The sequence below is a fragment of the Neolamprologus multifasciatus genome, chromosome 13, assembly GCF_963576455.1.
Source record: "Neolamprologus multifasciatus chromosome 13, fNeoMul1.2, whole genome shotgun sequence".
Lineage (NCBI taxonomy): Eukaryota > Metazoa > Chordata > Actinopteri > Cichliformes > Cichlidae > Neolamprologus > Neolamprologus multifasciatus.
Genome location: NC_140451.1, coordinates 9,703,336 through 9,728,922, shown reverse-complemented (window position 1 = coordinate 9,728,922; position 25,587 = coordinate 9,703,336). Strand labels below are relative to the sequence as shown.

The window sequence follows — 25,587 nt, the reverse complement described above, 5'->3', positions numbered from 1 at the left end:
TCACTCATGAGCTGCTGTAACAGGAATCAAATGGCTGAATTGCCACCTCAGCATGCAGTCAAGGTCTATAGAGTCTTGCTAATGACCTACTAATTGTATTCAGGTGTGTTGCAGAAGGGACACATGGAGAAGTTACAGGACACTGGCCCTCAAGGACTGGAGTTTGAGACCCCTGCTATACAATATGTTGAGCCATTAAAAAAAAGGGGAACACATGTTACCGAACATCAGTATACCAAACATATGAAGTGTAAACATGGCAAAACGGCCAATTTACATTTACATCGCCAAGGTGGGTTATGTAAAACTTATATAGAAATAAAAACATATTAGACAAGAAGGAGTTAAAGAGGGTCACAGACCCAGTTTGCTGTTTAAGATATGCATCAAATGCCTTTAATAACGAAGATTACAGCTGTCCATTTTTTTGCCCACGACTAATGTGTATCCTCTATAGGTACTATTCTTAATTTAAAAACCGACAATAAGGCTCCTCCTGTTGCTTTGTGTAGAATCATTACGTCACATAGCAGAGAAAAACACGACATAAACACAGGTAGTTTCATTAATATGTCAAAACAATATGAATTTTTTTTCACAGGCTGGCGCTTCTTCAAAGCTCAGTATAAAAGTGCAGTTTGATTGAAGCTTTAGATAAAACCTTTTCAGCGCCATATTCCATCTAAAGTTTTAAAAGCACCGGTTTACTGTCATGATTTCTCTTAGACTCACATAAGCCTAAGTCAATGGGCCTATTTGTCTGCAATCTTATCAAAGGCATTAAAAGCTTTGGGAGACAACGATTAGACAGATGTGAAAATGTTCCGTGAGAAAGAGGAGGAAGAAAAAAAGGAAAGAAAAAAGAAGTTACCTGCTTGCATTCACGAAACTCAAGTGTTGGGAACTTTGATATAAGTGAGAAAAGCAGCTCATTATATCTCAGTTGGCTTTGCTTTCCCTTAGCGCCCCACTCATCTACCTTCACACTTATTAGAAATGCGTAATTACGCTGGATCATGTTTTTTGTTGCACGTTTGTCTTGAAACGGGGAAAAGCTAGATGACAGCTGAAGGTTATGAATATTTAATATCACATTTGCGGCATTTATTTCAATTTCAGAGGGAGCAGCGAGCTTTTAACTGGAATCGCTTTAAATAAAAGAAAGCTTGTTATCTGTAAGTGCATTTAGGCTTTCTGCTTAATGCAGGACTGTTATCAACAGTGCGGTTCATTAGTAGATTTCTAAATCTCCTTTCAGAGGGCCACAGCCCTTTGATTTTCTGCTGTGAGAATACTGAGTAAATTGCAGCCTTCTGTTTTCTCTGACGGTGAATTTATTCCTCTGTTCTGCACATTAATTTCACCGGACAGCTGCTAAATGCCAGTAAAATGCTCTGAGGATTCTATTTGCACCTTCTGAAAGGATTTCTAAGCACATCACCTCAGATCCATTAAATCCAGCTTTGAATCTCTTGACACTTATGCGAGCCGTCTTTGGAGCCACATGTAACATTCCCATGTGATTACAACGCTCCTTGATCAATCTGAGTGAATCACTTCATGATTGAGCGCCCGAGTCTCAAGAGTGGAGGGCCTCAAATTGTCCTTTATAGATCTGGTATTATATCTCCAGCTCCCCTCTGCCATTAGCTGGATATTCACATTTTCAATTTCAACTCACTGCCTTGTCTTGCCTCCAAATGAGGTCACCGTTGCAGCGTTGACTCGCTTCCCATTCATACCGCTGTGCCGCACAACTCAGCCGCTGACAAACACTGCACTTAAACATTTTTTAAGAGCTGTTTTCTTTTTTTCTTGTGTGATTTTTCTAAGTCGCGTAGTGTATGGGAAGCTCGGTTTTGTTTAAGAGTTAAGAAGTAATCTAAGCCTAGGAGCAAGCAAATCTATTTTCTCTAAATGACACGGGTTGGACAGGAGACTGCAGGTTCAGTCTGGGCCTATCCATCACAGACTGTTATAGGCCAGGTAGGTGAGTGATAAGGCTTTAGAGTGTCTCGGAGCACAGTGTTTCAGCATTTTATCCACAACAGGCAGCCCACGCCAATGTGACCTGCTTGCTGAACAATTTCAAGGGGGTGGTGTGTGTGAGTGTGTGTGTGTGTGTGGGGGGGATCCTCAATACAGCAGAGCACTCCTGAGCCGTGCACATCTGCATAAGCTGCTGTTAGACTGGAGATGGCACAGTGAATTGTGAGGTTATCATAAAAGAAGCCACTTTTGTCTCAGCCCTGCGGAATACTAAGTGTTTGTGTTTGCAACACAACATTCATCCTGGGGTGTTCTCATTTTTTTTCTCAGGCCCTGCTATGGTAATTCATCATCCAGGTCTTGATACATACTGGGAGAGTGGCCGGTGAATGTATTTGCCACCAGCTCACATGCTGCCGTTCACTCCCTTGGGATATTTTGATTATGAAAACTGAAGGGATGTCAGACCGCAACAATGATTATTTTGTTTGCTGCCGCCCTAAAGAACACAAAAAGTCCTGCCGGGCAGTGAAGGCTGAGACTGTGGGTGACAACTCTGCGGCTCTTTTTCTTTCTTTTTATAATGTTTAAGGTTCAAAAGCAGGTAATTTCACCTTGGTCAGAAGAGATGGAAACTGTAGAGGTGGGCCCTGTGCAGGTGGTTTAATAATGGAAACAGAGGTCTTGAGGGACAAGTCCATCTTACCGAACAACAGAGGAAGTCCATTACCTTCTGTGTCTCTTTGCCTAATGCAGTGTCTTATTTGTAATTGAAAATCACATGTGTTATTACGCAGAGATCAAAAGCAGAGATGCGGAGTGGTGTCTTCAGACACCTCGAGGATGAGAAAAAAAATATCTCTAAAAGCAGAAATGATACGAAACAGCCCAGCATCCTTAACAGATGAGCTAAAGTACCTTTTCCTCAGTGTAACCTGTTATCTGTTCATTTCATTCTGAAGTCGATGTTAAGTAAAAGTGCATAAAGTGGATATTGTTACAATACCTTTACCACACGGTTCCTGTTTTTGTTTGTGTGGGAAGCTTTTAGCTAGTCATTTCACGTCTTTATTTTTCCTTTTTAACTATATTTTGATTTTAGTCTTAGCAATTGTGTCTTGAGTAGTTAACCTTCTGTATCTGGTAGGTCTGGAGACCTACAGTACGGTGCAAGTCTTGGGGAATTTTATTTGTTTGTTTGTTAAGCCACTTAACCCTGACCTACAAATCCTTCAAGCATAAAAGGCAACTCACTTAAGTTATGAACCAGTGTCTACACATAATAAACAAAGTAAGGAACTGGTTATAAATTATATTATTACAGCAAACCATAGTCTTAATTTTTCAGAATGACAATGATCCCAAACACCAGACATTCATTCCCAGTGTTAAAAGTAATGCATTACTGTAATAACACAGTAATGTACTATGTTACTGTACTAAATTCAGTAATTACATAACAGTTACAAATATGTTATCCCTGTTAGCATTTCCAACAATCAGCTGATTTCAATTCATGCTCAGGAGGAGAAAAATGGTGAATCATGCAGCCATTTAAGGAGTGAAGATATAGACATCAATTTATTTTTATTTCACAAAAGGACAGTAGTGTGATGGTAAAGCGCAAACAGCATCCAGGACAGGGACAACCGCATCATACTGCTAACACAACATCAGCTCTTTGCAAGCTCTTACATCTGCATAGACCAGGGGTGGGCAATCTCAGTCCACGAGGGCCAGTGTCCCTGCAGGTTTTAGATCTCACCTTGGGTCAACATACCTGAATCACATGATTAGTTCGTTACCAGGCCTCTGGAGAACTTCAGGACATGTTGGCTGTATCCCAATTCAGGGTTTGCAGCCTTAAAGTACGCAGCCTTAAAGTACGCAGCCTTAACGGTCCACAAGGGCCGCGTACTCAAAGACCATTAAGGCCGGAAGTGCGAGGCTTGGGAAATGGGACGGTCTAGCCTCCGTGGCGCTGCCCAGGTTGCCTAGCAACCATGATACTAACAGCTGGAAACGTTTCATACAGCATTGTTTGACAGAAATGAAGGAGAAAATCTTTTGTTCATTTGTTTGTTTGTTTCTACATGAGCTTTGATCATTCTCTGTAAGATTAAGGTCAGCTATTGAACGGCGTATATTTTAAAGTAAAGGCTTTAAAACCAAGTTAGTACAAACGTCACTTATGTCACATAACTTTGCCGACATGTGGCCAACAGTAATGTTTTAATGATCTTCATTAGTAAACATTTGCACATAAATAAGTGACATAATATTCAGTACTTAAAGTTTACTCTTCGGGTGCCCCTCATCCGCTGTTTTTTTTTCCGGCAAAATTATCCACACCCACTGCCGCGCTATGCATTCTGGGATATGTTGGGGCACGAAGTCTACACCGCCACATCCTTAAAATTCAGGGAAATGAAGGATGCATTTGACTATGTGCACGTTAGCATATGCTACTTCCGGTGCGGAAACTCCTGTGGGGAGCTTTGTTTCCGGTGTCCTATTCGCGCCTGGTTTACGGTCCAAAACAAGTTAAGCAAATGAATGAATCAAGCGGCAATTTACATTTCTATAGATGTCTTGGGCATTTACCCAATATATCTGTAAATGATGTCCATCGACTTGTCGATATTTTTTCCCTGCGCCTCAGGGCAAAAGAGGATTCAAATGTTATATTTCTCAGCTGTCCCTCGTTTATCACGGGTGTTATGTTCTAAAGATAACCAGCGATAGGTGAAATCAAGTAGCCAATTTTATTTTTTGACGGTGCAAAACGTTTCGTGGACATACAGTACTGCACTTCAGAGTCACACTGCTAGCGATCGATGCAGCGATTCTGTACTTTACGGGAGAGACGTCACGGAGGAGATCGTCTGCAGCGATCAGGGCGCAGGACACAATGTGATGTAAAAAAAATAAGCATGGAAACTTGCACTAAAAAATCTGCGAAACAGCAAGGTGAAAGGTGAACCGCGTTATTAGCGAGGGACCGCTGTAATTTTGAAGGTAAGTCACAACATACCCTTCGTACATACTAATGTATAGAAACCCTTACCAGCAATCATTCATTTTTTGTGTGGCTTTTTTTCACGGTTTGTTGACATGCTGTGTAGGTGTGTACTTGACTAGCTGATCTCAACATAACGGGGAAACATCTAGTTTGACTATTCTTCACCTGTAGTTTTAATGCTGAACATTTGCCTGTTTAAATCATAATAACTGTCACTATACAGAGATGTGCTTCTGAATGTGGACAATGTGTCTTTTGCTGCAGTGATGCAGTTCTGCTTGTGTTGAGTGATGTAAACAACTGATCGATCTAAACTCTTTAAACGTCAAAATTGATCATTAGATTTTTTTATGACAACAGTGGTGAGTGTTCCCACCTTCTGCTCTTTGTAACTCAACGCGATCTTTCCATTTTCGAGTTTTGGACATGATTTTGGAGTATATCTTCGCAGTAGCGATTGACCGCAAAGTAAAGCTACCGGAAATGTACAACCCCACATCCGGTCTCAAACCAGGAAGTTAGCATTTTCTCGTGCACAGGGTCAATTGAGGGCTGCATTTCGAGCAGCCTTTGGATTGGGACAGCCTTCGTTGCGTCGCTGTGATGTAATCGGCCTTAAAATGCGGCCTTTAAGGCTGCAGACCCTGAATTGGGATACAGCCGTTGAGGAGCTAATTTAGCCATTTAAATCAGCTGTGTTGGTTCGAGGACACATCTAAAACCTGCAGGGACACCGGCCCTCGTGGACTGAGATTGCCCATCCCTAGCATAGACAGTCTGCTAACACGAAACTAGCCAACAGCCCAAAGTGATTTTAAAGCTGAGTGCACGCTGACCCCAGCCCAAGAGCTAGACCCTGCTGATCAACAAGTAACAAAGCAGTGATGAGCACTCAGATTTGCAGCCTCCATTTCTGCAAATCTGCAAAAGATGCCATTTTAACTCCTCCCCCTCCGTGTAAGCCATTTGATTCGTTTCCCCTCAAAAAGGCAGGTGGGTGAAGCATCACTCAGAAACAAACTATCTGAACCCTGAGCTTCAAACCACTGTTTGAAGCCACATTATAACAGTAGTACATGCCCTGTTTGTCCCTCAGTCAGCCCTCAGCATATATACAGCGCTGCCTTTCCTTTGTCCTTTGCCAAGACATCAGTTGTCCTTCCCTGTTTGCTCTTGTGTTTTCCCCGTATGGCTCTCTGCTCCCCTTGTGTATTTTGGATCTCAGCTTTTGTTCCCTTTTTCATTTGCTCTTTGGACTTTGTTCATTTGAACTTCATGTATCAGCCAAATTAAAGGTTTGACTTTGTTATTTCTGTCTGCTTTGGTGTCAGCATTTGCATCCTCGTGTTTAACGCCTCTCCAGACAAAAATGTGAAAAAAGGAAAGATCTGTAGTCCTAATATAATTTATTTAGTTTGTATCAGTATCAGTGATGTATTAGTACCACCATCTTTGTTAGCATAATGTTTGACTATTTAGATCTACTGCGTGGGTATTTGTTTTCTTGTACGTTAAATGATTTTAAATAGTTCATTTAAAATAATTGCAAACATGCCAAGCCGGAATCATTTGCCTAATTATTTACTTGTTGATTATTCCTTGTGTTCGTTTGGATTTATCTTTGAATACTTAATCGCCCTCCATTTTTGGAAGCTAATGGTTGCGCTTCCTGATAAACTAATTCATTACTGTAATGATGTGCCTGAGTCACCCATTCAAGTGACAGAATTGGCCACCAGTTTTTCCCCCCCTATGCAGCTAAAGCCTTCTCTCAAAGGAGGGCAGACGCCACCGTTATCCCAACTTAGTCATAATATACAGCTGCTTGTATGTCTGCTGCAGTCACCATATTCATCACTGAAAGTGACATTGCGTTATGCTGACTCTCCCCTGGGGAATGTTAACATTAAACCATCATGCTCATGCGTCTCCATGATAGCTCGGAGAGGGCTTTGCGGGGGGAAGAGGGTGTGTGAAAACTTCCATATTAAAAGCATTATAAGGAGCAGATTTTTCACTCCCACCTCCCTCATGAAAAATGTACTACGGCATATTCATTACTTCATTGAGCTAACTGAGTGTGACAAGCAGAGAGCTGCAGCAACCGAGGGCAGGGAAGCAGCGCTACAATAAAGCCTTCGGCCACTCTCTGAGGACATGGCTACCCCTGCTGCTTGTGGGAGCTACATCTATGCGCTCTGTTTGGATTTTTCCAAATGGTTGAGGGTGCCACACACAGCATGACACAGACTACACTGCAGCCAATTTGCCCTCTAATCTAATGCATTCATGGTCAACGGGCAGTAATCAATTCAGTGCCTTTACAGTGTGATGAATTTGACCCACGAGTTATGACTTAGGGCCCTTGTGCTATAAATATGGTCATGCATTTTCAGCAGTTTACAAGACATACGGACGAAATCCCAGCCGCGGATGCTTTATGCAACAAACGTCGATGGGGCTCTGTTGTATGAACTCTATTGCATATCATGCATACAGAGATGGCTGGATAGAGGAATTACTTTTATGAGCTGTGGCCCCAAAGGTATTGCTGTCTAATATATCAAACCTTTATGCGGGAGTGATACACATGCAGACATTAATATCTGTCTTTCATCTCTTTGCGTTTATCTGTTTAATTTTTTTTGCAGCTCCTCCTTCCAGTGATAAACGATGCTGTCTATCCCCATTCTAAAGCATCCTCTCCGCCCCGTGATGATGCGCTCCCCACGTGCCAGGTGGCCGCCTCACCTCCTAGCCCTGCCTGTACAATCCTGAGGTGTCATACCGACTCACCCTCAGCCCTCTAATTAACAAAAATACTGGCTCTGCTGCCCCGGAGCAGCATCGGCCTATATTGTCTTCAGAAAGCCGGCGCTACATTTGGGAGTTTGCTTTGATGACCCTCTGCAGCGACAGCAGCATCGGAGACAACAGCGGCTCTTAATCCAGAGCAACAGTTATTTCTCAGATGAATGCAGACTGTGCAAATTAGTGGCTGCCGCACTATAGCATTGGACCTGGCACCACAGGCGAGATGTGAGATTTAAATTATTTCTGAGACTGTGGAGGAGTCTAGAGAATAGCAGACAAGCTGACTAATAACACAGGATTCAGTAACAAGGGCTGCTCCGATGGTAATGACTGCTTGCTCCAGAAATATCTGATTCCTTGCAAAAAAGAAAAAAATAATAATACAGTCATCTCAAGCCTAGTCTGGTATTTAAAATCCTGCAGCAACAAAAAAAACCCTCTGAAATAATTGGTAGACAAAAGCATTGGAAGGAATACAGTGTGATACAGTTATAACCTCTCATACGGGAAGGATTAATGGAATCCAACTCCAGTAAGTCATGTGGACCTCTAGACCCACATATAACCGAATTCCTACAAAATACTTGAAAATCTGCACACTTCAAGCCACAAGACTGTTGTGACAATGGTGTTATATACCAAAAAAAGGTAATTTCAAAAAGAAAGCCATAGAAGATTTCATAAGTGTCATTCCTGGTCTCCTTTTGTGGAGGAGCACTGTGTGGGAGTTGGGCATATTCACCAGTCGGTTATCAGAATAACTCTAATTAGGCTATTTTTAACACATCCTTTTCAACAGCTCTTGGGTGTTTACATTTCCTAATGACAGCCCGAGTAAAAATCATCTATCAGCAAGCATCACCATCATCACCACCACTGACACATTAGCATCAGTTCTCTCCCAAGAAAAAAGATGTCAGGGTGCCTTCAGTATTCATTATAAAGCATGCACGCCCCATCGTGCCTGTAAATTTGTGGGGCATTTATTTACATTTGTACGTTAAATTTCAGACAAATCGAGGAGGCTAATTAATAGGCAGCGAGGCACATAGTATTCCTGTGGTTTTTGGCTTCAGTGAATACGAGACAGCTCTTTCAAAGCCTGCACATTCACCAGATTACAGCCTTTGTAAAAAACACTTTTTGCTGTTGCTGTGTGATTTACATAATTTTCATTTAGTTTACTGTCAGCTTTAAAAGAAAATTAAAAATAAAAACGAAACAGAGCCTACATTTGAAGTCTCTCTGTGCTAAAAGCACTTCAGGCTTGGAAAACAACTTGTTTAGCCTTCATGAGCAAAAATAAATAAATAAATAATTTAATTTAATAATATGTCTTCAGGGACTTCGGTCAAAGTCGGTGTTGGACTTGTGGTCACCTTGGTAGTTCTGAATTTATAGTGCATCATCATGACAGTACAGCTGAGACTTTTATTTTTTGCTGTGATATTTGTGGACTGTCATTGAATTCAAAAGGGACTGGGTTGCTCTGCTTCATCTTACGTCTAGGCTCTACTGCTCCATCTTGTGGTTTCTTGAGGGAAAAGCGGGCAACTTTTAAAAAGGAGGGGGTTTAAACGGCTCCTTACCAATCACGGGAAGTAATGTGGCGTTCTCCGAGGAGGAGACACACAGTTCACTAACCCTGAGGCTGGGCCAAGTCTTCCCTTTATCATTTGCCACTAAAACAACATTTGTGTAGAGTATTTTTCCAGGGCATGGCTGACTAAATGTTTTTATGTGGTCAGAGTGATAAATTAGTAGGTGTAGCTTGCCAAAATATAGAAGCTCAGAGGGAACATTATTAGTTATGAAAGCTCCCCTGAAGTGAATCAGCGTGGTGTGGCATCCAGAATGGATACGATGTGATGTTTTTAGACCTTTGCTCTATTATATTATTACAAATACAGAATAATGTGCTCAGGTATGTGAAGCTGCACGTCCACGCTCAGCACACAGGGCTACATGTCAGTAATTTGATCCGAGCAGGAAACGAACCCAGTCTCTGGGCAACAAGCGCTCACTGCACAAACTCACAGGAGCCTTCAAGGAATTTCCTCCCAGGCAGTAATGACTGCAGTTTTGGATCCCTTCAAGCCTTTTTCCTCAGAGCTTCACGTCATCAGGCGGCTGAACTCCAGTTTGCACCGAGATGGTAGGAGAGATAGACCAAAAACTGGACACGTAGGCTCCCTTAGACTTCAGCCCCCCGCTGAGCACGTCACCCTGGCTCCTTTGCGAGATGATGTCCCCCTGTTGGACCCCTGTTGCGGTCAGCTGAGTGCTGGAGCTGAGGTAGTCCTGGGCCTCAAAGGTCGAAAGAAATTCATAGATTTTGATCATGTCCCCTCTGCTCTGTGGGTCCCTCCCGGTTTCAGAGAGAGGCCTCAAACAACCCCAAACCTCTCAGTGGTATGTGTAGACCTGAGTGAGGACAAGGCCTGGAACTCCAGGAGGATCCCCCATGCGGCTCTGAGAGCAAGACTGAGTGGTAAAAAACAAACAAACAGAAGCATATTTTAAATACTGTGCAAGTCAGAGCCTTGAAATTGGATAGTTCATCTATTGTTGAGTGATAAAGGCTTGATTGCTAACAGGGCAACTACCCCTAGAGGGAAAAAAACAAGATGAAATTTTGTCAAATATGAAGACCTTTTGCTTTTCTTTATCTCATATGGGAGTAAAAGCTCCTTTAAATTTGTGCTTCGATGTTTGGAATTACATAACATTTGACTATATTATAAATAGATATTATCTCAGTTGTTTTTTCTCGATGCACCAAATGAATAACCAACATTTGAAAAAATTAAGTGTCAGTTTAATATATCGCCCCCCCCCCCCCCCCCCCCAAAAAGGAAAATCTGCTGAGCTGTTGCATTGTGAATACAAATTAAAAAACAGTTTAAAGAGTAAATTATCCCTTGGCTGAAAAGCTGCAGTATCACCACGCTCTCTGGTCGAGTTTCAAGGTTGTTTCATCAATCTTCTTGTTTTCGTTGTAATGATTATGGATGATGGCTGCGGCAGGGTGACAGATCGAAACACTAGATGTTTTATTTTCATAAAAACAATTATAAAAATAAGTTAAATAATGAATAAATGTATAAAATCTTTATATATTAGGTAAAGAAACAGTAAGCAAACAAACAAAACATAAAGCACCCACAATGATTCAAATTATTAGCTGTAGCTACCTGCTGTTGGGTGCTGCAGTGCCCCCTTCTGGTCACTTCATATTAGTGGTCTTCATGCAGGCACAGCGTGAAGTTCAGCGTGGAAGCCAATTTTACTCGAAAAATGTTAGACACCTGTTCAACTGCTCATTAATGTAAGTCTTTAATCAGCCAGTCAACACATTGATTATTGTGTAATTACATCTAAAAAACATAGAAGCGCGTTTGTGTAGCTTTAAATTGAAACTGAGCATAGGTGAGAAAGGTGATTTATTAGTGTCTGACAGGCTGGTATGAGTATTTCAGAAAAAAATTGCAAGTTTTACAGCGAAACTGAAAAAAATAAATATATTGGAGTATTCTTAACAAAAAATCGTTGTTTAAGTTACAGTGTGTAAAATCTTACCACTAGATGGCAGTAGATTGCAGTCAACTGAATTTTGTTTTCTTTCTCCTCCCAATTCAAGCGCATAATCCAAACTATGGTGGCCACTGCAGAACAAATATGTTTTATTTCTCTAAACTATGTCTTTTTTTTAAATTATACTTTTCACAGTTTAGTCAGCCAAGAGTAATCAACAACATCCTGTTAAAGCCGTAGCCAGCTGGTGTGCGTGACTGTTTGTGTAAAAGATATTTTTGGACACACTATATTATAGCACATTAAAACAATATAAACACTTAGCAATAAATTAGTCATTTAAAAAAGGGCTATGCATGAATAAAATATTCAGTTTTACGTTTTTACCCCTGAGTTAACTACTGTTCATTTGTTGCGAGTGTTTGCTGTTAGTCCACTGTTTTCCTCAGCTGTCAGAGAAGTGTCTACTTTTATTTACTCTGGAGGAGGCTTTAACACTCTTTGAATGAGTCCAATGCCAACTGATGAGTGAGTGAAGCTTCTGTACAGTGATAGTGATACTGAGGTGAATTGTTGAGGATATCTTGACATTTTCTGTTGATAAGAGCTGCTGTGTTTGCTGCTGTTGGTGAAATTTAACGTCAAAGTTGATCTAACTGTTGTCAGACTTGGACACTTAGTGAATAAGAACTCGTGGTAAATGCCATGAAAGCATGGATCCCTACATTTCGTATCAACAGCTCAGGCTGCTGGTGTTTCTTGGCAGACTTAGTGCCCTTTACATGAGGATTGTTGCTGATCATGCTCATCTCTTTACAACTAATACGACTCATCTTATGATGGCTGCTCTAGCAGGATAATGTGCCTTGTCCCAAAGCTCAGATAATCTTGAACTGGTTCTTTGAACATAACATTGAGTTTACTGTAGACAAATGGTCTCAATAGTCACCAGATCTCAGGCGAATAGAGCACTTTTGGGGAGATTCACATCAGTGATGTGCAGCTAACAAATCTGCAGCAACTGTCAACATGGCCATCAATAATGTTTCTAGCACCTTGCTCAATCTGTGACGGAACAATTAAGGCAGCTCTAAAGGCAGAAGTATCTATTGTTACCCTAAAAATTATTAGCTTGTAAGCTTTTTGTTTTATAAAATATTAAACATTACATTACTTTAAGCTAAATATTGCTGCTTTTTTTTTTTTTAGCTAGCATTGGCTAGCTCTAAACAAATATTGCTTGACTCATTATTTTCTTAGCGCAGTACTTTCCACTGTAAGTTAAATTTGTTTCATTCACTCTCTTTTTGACATTTAAGCTCCCATTACATTTTTACGGTAAATATGCAAATATTAATGACAGCCTTTTGTTTACTAACGGACTTAAAACTGCTAGCAGCGCTAACTGCCAGAGCTAGCTTTTGAAACAACAGCTCGGCTCATTTCATGTCACAATATGGTTTTATACATATATAAAAGTTATTCTGCAATTAAATCATTACAACAACCCAAAGCATAAAATACCTGGAGCAGCTACTAAAGAGCATTGGTAATAGCTAGTTGGTATGTACATCTCCAGGCTAAATACTGTATAATTAAGTTTAAGCTGGCATTTGTAGTCTGTTGTGTGCTCTGTGCCTCATGGGTAATTAGAGGCACGACATCCATACACATCCAGACTGGGAGCTGGTCAGCAGGGACCATGGCTGTTTGTTGCTCCAGGGCCTGCTTGCAGGGTAATTTGACCTTGAGGGCAGATACTGCTGTGCATAGTTATAGTTCACAATTTGTCAGAGAATGTATTGTTGTTGTGTCATCCTAAGGTTCAAGTGATCTTGTTAAAATTCAACCTCAGTCACTGAGGACACCAGCAACAGTGAGGATCAGTAACAATCTGCCTGATACACATCCTGGAAATCAGGTGAGTGATGACTGACTGAACTGGTTTCTGTACTGAAGTGCAACTGTGGGACATCTTCAATTTGCTTGTTTTTGCCCAAATGAGAAATGAAAGACTTCACACATTAACAATTCATCAGTTTTCCCTCTTCAGTTTTCCCTCTGAGCACATTAAAGTTTTGTTGATTTATATACTAAATCTTACTACAGTGCAGACGCTGGAAACATTTTGGTTGAAGTAATGCTGTTGGCTTGCTTACTATCATTACACTTCATCACAACTGCTGTATTAATCACTTTCCTATCATAACACAAGCACATATTAAGTATTAAATCAGAAATGCGTACCTCACTTACAGTCTCATCACACCTCATATAATACTGCTTATTATGTGGGCAGGTTTTCACTTTGAGGACATAACCTTGCTTTATTATTTTGTTTCTGAAACCGCTAATTGAAACGTCCATAATTACCTTGACACACATTATTGTTGTTTAAGAGAGGTCTCGCAGTGCTCAGTTATTGCAGATAGGTATTTTGTTCAGTGAATAGAGACTTGATTAAAGCCTGCATTTAAGTAGTGTGAAGTTCAGGATCACAGTGGTGATAATACATTTTTAGTATGGAAGTTAACACATGCGCAGTGAAATCAATGGACCTTGTCAACTCTTTTCTGGCAGTACAGTGATTGATTGCCAGAATATAAAAAGCTCCAGGGTGACAGATTCATGATGATAGTGTTTTATCAAGGTTTTATTGAGTCATCTTCTCTTTTATGTATCTGCTAGCAGCAATGCTCAAGGTCACACATATTCACATATTAGTTTTCAATACAATCCCTGATATCTACAACAAAATAATTGGAACAGCGCAGAAAATACTGCAGGATGAGTAAAAAAATAATTATATCAGACAGCAGATTCCATACAGCTGATGTTATCTGCTTAGATCGGCAAACAACTGATATTGGCTTATTAGTTATTTGGTGATCTAAGTCAGTTTACAGCAAACGATGATAGAAACACCCTGATGTCCACAAGAGGGCACGCTGCAACCTCTCTATTGGGAACACAGGCTTTTGGAACATTACAGACATCCCAACCAGCTGATCCGAGCCGTCAGCCAGAGCTGAATCCACCACGATAAGCCTTTTAGTCTTCTTTCCTCTCCTGTACTGCATTGTGCTAGTTTTTTTTCCTTTTGCAAATATAGTAATGTATCATCCTCCACATACTTCTACTAGCTAAAATTATATATATATATATATATATATATATATATATATATATATATATATATATATATATATATATATATATATACACATATATATATATGCTATAATTAGTTCAAACAGTCCTTTATACTGGAAGCTGGAACTCACGAGAAAGTTCAAGATACAATATTATCAAAATACTTCCCTCATTATTCGATGTTATTGCATTTTTATTTATTTTTTACATTTTGTGATATGCTGAGTATTACAACAGGTGTTGCAAGTTAGGTCCTCAGAGTTAAACTTTGTCAGTATCTGTTTTATCCAATAAGATAAACTTATCTCACTTCTGCCATATCACACTTTCCATAAATGTTGACATAAGATGAGCCAGTCTGCTATCAGTCCGCTATCAGTCTGTGATAGAGTGGGGTCAAGTTGGCAGTTACATGGAGTCTGTTTCTGATAACACAGAAATTAAGTGTAATAAACTTTTGACATAACATAGCTTATAGTGTCTGCATAGAAATAAATACACAATGAACAGAAATGTATATTTAACTGTTAAATTTGCAACCTTCTTGTTCAAGAGGAAGATAACCAGAATACAACCAGCCGGCAGCCAGTTGAGTCGAGTCCCCTGGAGTTGTGCTCACGCAGACTGATAACAGAGGTTGCCTTCTATCTGGTGATCTTCGCAATCGCCTTGCAATCAAAAGTTGTCATGAGTGTGCAACGGCCTCAAGCTCTGAGCAATCATTTGGTCACCGCAAGTTGCATGTAAAACAATTTAATGTGGTCACCAGGCAGCCACCATTCTTTGTAGAAAGAAGGATGTTGTCCTATTTCTACACATGTGACCGAAATTAGTTGGCTCTGAATTAGGTGGTAGCTCGAATGTTTTTTTGGTGGAGTCTACTTTATACTCTTATTTCATCTCCCTCTTTAACTAAAGGAGGAAACGCCAGTTTACTTTTGCTTTGCATTTGCTATTCCTCTGGTTTTGCTGTGTTTTCAGCATTGTGTCTACACGCCTCGTTCTTTTATGCACAAAGCTGCAAAACCAATAGAATCTGAATGCTGCCCGCTCATGTGTAAAAACATCAAATACTGCGATTGACTCACTCGGATGCACTTTGGAGTGAATATAGGAATTTGTGTATCTTTGTTTTGCATTAGTCATTAAGAGAACATCCTGATATTTTGTGCTTTTAGGCACACTCAGCTTTAGGGGTGGTAATTACAGCCTGTTTGTTGGTCACGACTGAAAGATCTCGAGCACTACTGGATGGATTTCCATAAATTTTGATTCAGACGTCATTGACCCCCGTAGGATGAGCCTCATTATCCATTTATGTTTACTTGATGAATCTGAGCTCAGATGAATTTTCACAGATTGTGTCAGATTTCCTGCATTTATCAGGGGTAATTTGAAAGATCATTTGGCTGGTGCCAACGCTAATTAATGGTCTGATGCCAGGTGAGAATTTAAGTGAGAAATTATGGTTTTTAATAGCGTTTTTTAAAATAATGGTTTTCAATAATGTTGAGTATAATTATATTAATAATAACAGGTAAAAAAATAAAACCTACACTCATCATTAGATGTGTTAAAAATACATACGTGAGCCTCATGATTTCCAGTTGAACACGATACTGATAAATCTTCTGATATTGCTTTTTAAGGATCCAGGAGTCGGGCGGGATATCTCACCGGCAGTTCGACACTTCAGATACACTTCTGCAACACAGAGGTCAGAACACAGGCACCTTTAATTGGCTCCTTTCAATAACAATAACATCGAACAAAGCTTACCTCCTGATTACTGATATGCGAAGTCCACACACGATGTGGTTGCTTTGAGGGTTATCGGGAGGGAATAGGTTTGATTTTGTGCTCCGTTGATGTCATCAGGGAACAATGCGTCCTCTTGTTGTGTTAATTACTCTTTAATGAAATCAGGCAAATGAACTGTAGCCTTGCTTAAAGCCTCGGGGAAGAATCGGCTCCCCAGTTAATAAGCTGTCTAATATATTTTGTGCAACGAAGGAGGCTGGTTAAGAATTCAAATTAAAGCAAATATCTTTCGGGAATCAAGTTAATCAATTGCACTCAAGGCACTCGGTCCACATGTCTAATGGCCAGAAGTCCTAATTTCTCTGCAGGAGTTATGAGGACGCTGGATGGATTGCAAAGGTACCGCGGCACTTGAAGGCACCAGAAGCAACCCTGGAGAAACTGGCAGACCCAGTGAGTGAGCGTGCCTCACTGAGGCGCTACAACAGCCGACCTCAGCTGTGGCAGGTGAGCCATGGAGAGTGTTTGCATGTTGGCAAACACTGCCGAGGCATGAGCTCTGTTTTCTTGGCCCCAGCAGAGGGCTTCTGGGGGTTTAGATCATTCACACAACTGAGGGAAATTGGATTTTTGGATGGTTATTGTTTCTCAAAGGCAATTTTCATAATAACCCATGCATAGGTGTGCTAATATTTTGTATTTGGTTTTAATAAAAGTGATAAATGTGATGAAGAAATGCAGTTCATTACCTGTCAGTCTTGACCTTTTGGCATACAGTGTGTGCAGCAGGGAGACTGAAAGAAGCAGATATGCAGCTTAATATTTCTGTATTTCTCTCCTTTACGTGAAAAGGCCAAAATAAATCCGGTTCTCCTGTCTGGCATTGATGCCGTGGATGCTGCTACATCCAGCAGCTACTTGAACTAACAAATTAATTTGATAGCATGCCCCAAATTTCTGACATTTCATTTTTTTTACATCCTATAAAGCATGACATCCAAAGGAACATAAAAACTCCCTCGCATTGTCTCACTTTCTCTGCAGTGTTGACTGTGTATATATATAAATATATATGTGTGTGTGCATTTTCTTTTTTCCCACCGCATTGATCCAGTTTGTGTAGCACCCCGCCAGCAAACATGACTGAACACACCCTGGTGAGCCACACTGTAGCACTGGGGTAACGTGTTCCTTCATTACTGTGAACACATGCACTCCAGTTCATCTTTGAGCCAGTCTCACATTGGACTGCTGTTTCACAGTAGCTGAAAACCCCATCGTTAGTCTTTTTGTGGGATCAGTTAGAATAAGAAAAATACTCGCAGGCCTATCCTTGCTTCACATGAGTGCGGTAAAGATTTTAGTGTTTGATGCTTTAGTTTAGGGGTTAAAACATAAACACTGCTGCACATGTGCTGTACCTATTGTGTTAAAATAAAGGTGATCAGTAGATCGGTAAATTGTGATGAAGCGGTGATTGTTTCCATTCTTTCTAAGTCTGTAGGAGCTGAGTGGAACAGGCGACAGCTTCGACTGAGGAATGATGCCAAAAAACCAATATCTTTGTAAGATTTCATTCATCAGTGGGAGCTCATTTTCTCTATTAGTCCCTTTTATGATGCAAATTTGTCACACACCTTCCTGTTTTTTTGGTTTGTTCAGCTGCAGTACATATCCAAGATCAGGTCAGATCCCTCTGTACACGTGAGTATTTTATGTTTGAGCTGCCACCACACAGAGTACTGTACAAAATCTTGAGGTCCTTTAGCTCTTTAATACCTGCCACATTTATTCTGCTGCATGATGTCTTTAACCTGCTGCTACCATGAAACACTGAGCAACTTTAAAAAGAAAATGTTTTAGGTGATCATGTTTTGATCCTGCTATTTTCTTAGCGGTGCAGTATTTTGTTTGAATCCAGCTACTCTGCATATTTTCTCTGAGCACTGACCTTTGCGTTCATTACTGAGTGGGCTCTCGTGTATGTGCAGTGGCACCGTCGGCTCTGAGAACATGGATAACATTGACAACATGGATGAAGACTTCCACCCACTGACAGTAAAGAGGAGCATCGTTCCTCCATGCATGCCGACAGCACGGTGAGACTCGCTGTCATTGTACACATAAAGAGCGCGGCATGTGGAAAAAAGCAGAGGTTTTTTTAATGGAAATTATTCTAAAAACAAAGTGGACTTAGACTGTGAAGCCTGTTAGTGTGTTTCTTATTTATCGATGGCCCAGTATAACAGTTTTAGAATAATTATGAACTTCATCTAAACAAGTCTGAAGCTTCAACAAATAACCACTAGAGCATTTTAATTGGTTTATTTCAAACGTAGTTAGTCAATTTGCACAAGTGTATTCCTATTGGCCAGGCTGAAAAAAACGTCCACCTTGTTGACAGGTGTTTGCTTTGTTCTCCGCTTTCCTGTGAGCGAGTCATCTGCAGCACTCTGCCCGTCTTTAGCCATCATCTGTTAAAATGTCCGCACAGACAGGGAGGAGAGCAAGTCCTAACTTGTTATTCATGCTGTGCATGTCAAGTTAGGATTGATTTTTTTTTTTCCAAGTCAAAGTGTGGCTCCTCTGTGGACTCGTTGCTGCACCATCAGTTGGAAAGCCAACAAGCAGGGAGCGTCACATTTTTTGCAGGCTGCAGTTCAACAAGTGGAAATAAGACATTCCAGATCTCACCAGATTTCACCTTGTAGGGAATTCTAATCTAAATGATCAGTCATGTGCATGGGCTGACATTTAGAAGTGTCTACGGTTTTATTTTTTGATCTGCTGCTCTGAATGCTTTTATTTTGCTCTATTTTTTAGCTTCCTGTATTGTTTCCAGGCTGAAACAGCCTGTTGGGGCTTGGTAGAAAGCTGAAAAGTGATGCAAGGATCAAGGTAGCTTGGAAACAGGACCAAGATACTGTCATGCTGTCAGTCTGTTTTCTGATTTTGTTGTTGAAATCTCAACTTTAAGCACTAAAGATCAGTATGGCGAGGTGGCAGGTGGTGGTCGTCCTCATTCAGGATAAAACAAAAATGAACCAGAAGCAAAAGCATGCAGACCTGATGGGTTGAATGCCATCTACACACACACACACACACACACACACACACACACACACACACACACACACACACACTTACATTCATTGTGGTTTTTCTAGAACTGTTTGTTAAGCACAAAGTATTTTTTCACAATTTTTTTACATGTCAGGTGTAAAAAATTGTGTTTGTTGTTGTTTTGTGTCACTGTGTCTCATTTACAAGATACAGTGTCTGTAATATCTTTTCCTTGTGCCAGCCGAAGCACCATCCCTGGCTACACAGGCATGGCAGCCTATGCTGACTCTGCTGCTCCTGCAACTTCTGCAAGCTCATCTGGGTGAGTCTGAATGAAACTCTGATAACAGACTTAATCATATTCTGTTGTTATTGCTAACTGATTATGTCCTATAAAATATGACATTTAAAAAGTATATAATATATAGTCTGTATTGTTTATCTTGTCATCTTGTGAAATAAGTAAGTCATAAATTTGTGGGTTGATTGAGATCATTTTACTATTTTGCACACCTTGATATTTCTTTCTCCAGCATTTTATTCAGTTAGACAAAAAAAGCAAACATCACAATTCTCCACTAGAGGGCGGTCTAATGCAATCCATAGACATGAGGTTGCACTCTTAACTTCACCATACAAGTGCCCATTATTTACTGGTGTCTATGAAAATGTGACTACAACTCGCCACAGTGGCAGAAATACACACAAATGACAATACTTTCAGCTCACCTTATATATCAAAGTGTAGCCAGAACAAATGCCTTTATTTGGGCTTGAGACTGGCCCTGGGAGCAAACTAACTCCTGAGGTTAAGTTTGTATCACCCCTAAGAGTCAAACTGGGGACCTTTTAGATGTGGGGTGCACGTGTTAACCACTACACCACAGAGCCAAGCAAAATGCAAAAAATATGCATGAACATGCGTGCAGTCTGGAGAAAAATAAACCAAAGAGCATGAAATTAGTAAAACTAAAAGAGCGGACACTGTTTTAGGGAAATGGGCAGACAAGATAAAAACAGTGTCAACAAAACAGCTAAGAGAAATAATATAAATCCTGAATAATCAATGTTTTCTAATACTTTTTAATTTCATTTGTTGTTGAACTTTATCTTTTTTGGGGGTGCTGTACATATTTGAGTGGCATTGCTTAAAAGCTTAGTATACCTTATTTTTTGCATGAGTGGGCAGGTGAGGTGCAGGTTAATGGTCAGTTGGAAAAGGCTTCAGTAATTGGAAATGTTAAAAAACAGATTAAAAACAACGGCCGTCATTCCTAAAGACAGACAGGTAGGAATTTGAGAGATGTTATATGTGTTGTAGGGGAGGATTTCACCGATGATTTTCTAAAATTGAGCAAATTTCATCAAAAGAAACTGAAAAGGTTTATTTAAAAAGGAAATCTTAAGGTGTTTAATTCCCAGTGCAACACTGAAAATATGTGCGTTGACACGAGTGAGCCCCTTAACTGTGCAGAGCAAACATGGCTCCACTCTGGGAGTGTTGGCTGTCTGTTAAGGATGTGCAAACCTGTTTCCTAGTTGGGCCCCAGTTTAGCGAACTTTACCGGCTTTTGGAGCAGGCATCTCCAGATGGCTGAATCCAGAGCAGCTCGTGGTAATGGTGGTTTTTCACAACCCAGATCCATTTTCCTGGTGCCTGACACCCCCCTGCGATCTGTTTCCTCTGCTGATTAGGCTTGGCCTCCCATTTTTTCCCCCCCAAAACAGAAAAAAAAGACAAGCTCTTGGATTGATTAACTGTCTGCTACAACGGTCAGACATCCCCGGGATTTTTGCTTACTAACGCTCACTCATAACAGAAGTGCCTGAGGGTTTTTTTCCTGTCAGTCTGCAGCAGCCTTAGCTGCTCGGTGTTTCACTACGAAGATTAGCGTTAGGTTCTTAGATTTTTGCGTCATCTAAAACAATGTGTAATTCAGTGACTCATAGATATCATTACATCTTTTCACAGAGCATTCGAAGAACTTGGAACTTCTGTTTTCAGGCACACAGCGCCCCTGTCCAGAACGGTGACCGCCGTGGCTCCCTGCAACCCCTTCACGAGACCCGTGCTTCCTGTCTGGTGCACGAGCGCCACAGCAAGACTTTAGACAAACGAGATGAGAGAAGGGCTCGAAGGTGTCAGCTTCCTATTCACGCCATCCAATCTGTTTATATGAATACATCTACGATGATGTGATGTCAGTGAGTTATTCAGAGTGAGTTAAAGAATAATGAGATGCCCCATTATCATAATTTCCCTGATTTAGATGAGTGGTTTTCTAACTCTGGGTTGCATTGTCCTCTTAAATATTTGCTCTCTCTCACTGACTCGCTTGCTTGCTCGTTTACTCTATGTGTGTGTGCGTCTGTCATGAAGGGCAAAGAGAGGGGCGAAATATTGAGGAAAGTCAGGATTTTTAGCGCTATCGTTACGTTTTTAACAGTATACAAATTACGGCAGCTTTACAGATCCATTATGACTAAACAGGCTAATCTGCATTCAAAATGCTGTCTGTGGGCTTCAGTAAATACATCGCTTAGATTTCTGTAGATGCGACTGTAATGCACATTGACATTATTATGATGTGCCTGGCAGCAATAGCTTTATGTCTGCGGTTAGTGCAGCTTGACGCTTAGACAGGAAATAGGGATGAGATGGTTTTCCTGTTTCTCTTCATCTATACTTTGTTTAGATTTACATTTCATGAGGATTTTGTACTTGAGCACAAAGTTGATACACGTGAGGACTTTGGGTTGTGTGATCACTAATACATGCATCTTTTCTTTTTAATTATTGTATATTTAGTGTCATTTGTGTTTTATTTAGCTATTTATTATTGCACTTCCAAAAAATGAGGGCACTCAAAAGAGATTTAGATTAAAAATAATAATAATTAAAAAAAAAAAAAAGTTTTTAAACTGAGAAGCCTAGAAAGTCCTAATTTTTGACATGAAGACTTTGGAGGCAAAAGTTACTTATTGCTTTAATGCTGCTAACCTCACCACAGAACAGCAGCAGCTCGCTGGCCCAAGCGAAAGCATGAAAAAAACATTACCCTCACACGTAGGCCCCTGACCTCTGGACAGACACATTTGACTCCCAAATATAGACTGAAAAGAAATGTAGGCAAGTCTGCAAATATCATCCATTGTGTCTTGTTTAATGACCCTAAACTGCCTTTGAACTCCGTCAGTCCTGTTTCATGCTGATATTTGTCCAAAGCAGTCTTTACAGAGCGAGAAATATGAGCTCTCCATCAAACCCATCACATACGAAGAACTGCACAACTTCCAACATAGTTGTCAAAGTAACAGAGCATTATTAAGTGCAGTAAGGGCAATCTCTCTCTCTCTTTCTTTTAAAAAGATGTTACCAGTTAATGCATCGCTGAGAAAATTGGTAAGTAAAGTGAATTATGTGCATGGAAAGGTTAAGATTTATCCCTTTTCCTTTATGCTGCTGCGACTCCAGTGAATCTAGAGGCAGCAGCCTTCCTTTTGGCACAATATCAGCTCACGGCTCTGTTGGTGATTGATGTCTAACAGCCACAGATTATTATGCTAAACAACTTATGCTAAAAAACAGCTGTTAGTTTTGTTAAAGCGAGCCTTTTCAGTTGTAATTACTGTTGTTTTGCATTAATTTTCTGACTTTTGAAAGACACTAGAAAGTTGAGGAACATGTTAGGCAATTAACTCCTTGGCTTTCTTGCACAGTTAGATAGCAGGACTCTCTTAACTGCTTAGCTTAGCGTACACATGCATGAAATTGCAGAGGACAACGGCACCTTTTAAAGCTCACTATTTAACCCCTAATAATGTGGCTGTCTGCAGCCATGTTTCCAGTATTTATTTCACCTGGTGGTACAATACATATTCAGCGTACAACACGACAGTGGTAATAATCTTGAGAGTGAGACGGCCTCACTGTATAGCACCCAATTTACTTTGTGTTTAAGACCAACAGGGCTACGTAAGACTTCTCATAGCAATCATAACTCTATTTTCTAAAAACCTCCTCCTCCTCCAGCTTAGATTTTCCAGCCTGTGGTCTGAATCTCATCACCGGCTCCTTTTCAAAACAGGCTCACAAACACCATGATTGATTCAGCCACTATCCTCCAGGATCTCTCAATGCTTGCCCGAGCTGCAGATTAATTTCCTTTTCCTCATCTTAATTTTTACTCATCGCCGCTCCATAAAAAGGCTAAATGTCAAGCATGCCTGACTCCTTCTAGTGACACGTCTATTCCAGCAGATAATTACCATAAGGAAATTGATGCTTTAGTGTGCAGAGGGGAATTTAATTTACTCTGACATCCTCGCAGTATAATGCATTCCTAAAGAAAGAGAGTTTTTCACTTTGCAATTGACTTTTTAGATAAATTGGACTATTTAATGTGATTATCGGTCTTGAACGTCTTTGACTTATTAAGGTGTTGAAACCAATTAAGGGTTACATGCTGCTCATGCTTCCAAATGTGAAACAGTGAATACTGCTTAAAGATCCATGAAATAAGAACCGTCTGCAGCCTATTGTATGTTAGTCAGCCGGCTACATTGCCTGATGATGTTTTGAGGCTTGCTAGATAATGATATTAATTACAACAACATGGCTTGCTTCAGATTGTGGATTAACCTGAGAGAGCAAAGGGTTCTGTGCAGTTTGAGTCACACTCCATGCATGTCGCATGTATCATTTTCGATGCTACAGAGTTATAATAACCTTATAAAACCTTGAAGTTTGAGAGCATTTCCAAACAACCAGTAAGAACTGAACAAGTCAGGCATTAGAGGGAAGATCTGAATATTGATCCCACTTCTGTTGGTACTTCTCTAAAATTTCGGCTGAAGTGAAGCTGCTGTGTCACTGAACGGGACAGCATCTCTTATCGCAGGCGATCACAGCCATGAACCGACATCTTCGAGGTCGCCAGTAGCGCTGAGTCACATTTTCCGTCCCAGCCTTCCCTTTGCGCGACTTCTGGAGTTAACCCATCCTGCAGCGTGTTCACACCTTTGCATGTCATGCGTTAAAACGGACCTTACAGAAGAAAAAAGGCAACACCGACTGTGAGGCTATGAGGAAGTCAGCGAGCATTGCTGCAATCCATATTATGGCCATGAAGACACAGCAGGCCGCATTGCTCCTGCCCAAAGTTCCTCCTTTTGCAACCAACTGAATGCTGTGTTTCTTAGGAGATAAGGGCAGCCTCCCGCGAAAGGTGACTCAGCAATCCAGCCACACGGCCTCTCCTGAGATAAGAGCCCTCTTTGGGGCTTGTGGGACACTGGGAAAAAACAGCCACAAGGAGAAAGTGAAAATAGTGGAGTATAAACTATCACATATTCTGTAAAATGAAGTGCAAACTCGTCCAACTTAATCAGTTAGGTTCATTTATACATGTAAACACGGCTGCCGGGACATATCTCAAATTGAGTTTTAAAGTCGACGGTGGTGTGCAATTCCTGTTTTATTTGGAATTTTCTTCATTTTCAGTCCAAAATGTATATTTATTTGAACAAATTCAGACTCCATATGTGGGCAGTCCGCTCAGGAGTCACCTATAGGGCTGCTTTAGAAGCCGCCACACAGGTTAGCAATAAAACAAACTGTATTGCCAGAAAGCATCTTAGAAGTACAGTGTTGTATAATGGTGTGTGCGGCTGTCACCGGGCAGCAGTTGCGTGTGTGTTATCGCCGTACTGTAAGCAGATGTGATAGCTCGACTTTGAGAGCATGTGAGCTGTCGCCGCGTTGGAACTGAGATGATTGACTTTAATGTGAATGCTGGTAGCAGTGGCAGCATCTGAAACTAACACATCTGATACACTTGGAGCCGGTGGCCCAGTGTTGGTTTGTAGATTCCTGCTCATGAAACCAGAGGGAAAACCACATTTCAGTAAATTAATGCATATCTGAATGATGATCTGCTGCAGGACTGAGAGAGGATGCACTTACTGTACACGCATTTTAAAACAGGAAGTAATAAAGGAGGCTAATGTTAAGAGATGCAACTGTTTGCTCAGGCACAGACGTAATCCTGATTGTGTACGCTGCATTCGTGCTGTGTTAAGGTACAGGACAGGAGGCTATGACGCTAGAGGTAGCACAGAGAGGTGGGGGTGGGGGGATGGGGGAAGCAAACTGGATGAAACATTAAATAGAAGAAGAAGAAAAGCTCATTATATGGGAAACACTTGTGTTAATTTCATGGACTGCTTCAGAGTGCCAGAACAGGTGACAG

The 25,587-nt window shown here is 40.7% G+C and overlaps 1 protein-coding gene across 1 annotated transcript; it reads left to right on the top strand.

The window, feature by feature from the left end:
* Positions 1-5,986: 5,986 nt before the first annotated feature.
* Positions 5,987-24,752, top strand: spmip7 (sperm microtubule inner protein 7). Its single transcript, XM_085182739.1, is given in 10 exon segments — positions 5,987-10,316; positions 13,183-13,280; positions 16,162-16,229; positions 16,642-16,780; positions 17,771-17,838; positions 17,936-17,977; positions 18,265-18,372; positions 19,578-19,658; positions 21,309-21,432; positions 21,434-24,752. Coding segments are annotated over 10 exon segments (1,176 nt in total). The 5' UTR covers positions 5,987-9,895; the 3' UTR covers positions 21,461-24,752.
* Positions 24,753-25,587: the final 835 nt, after the last annotated feature.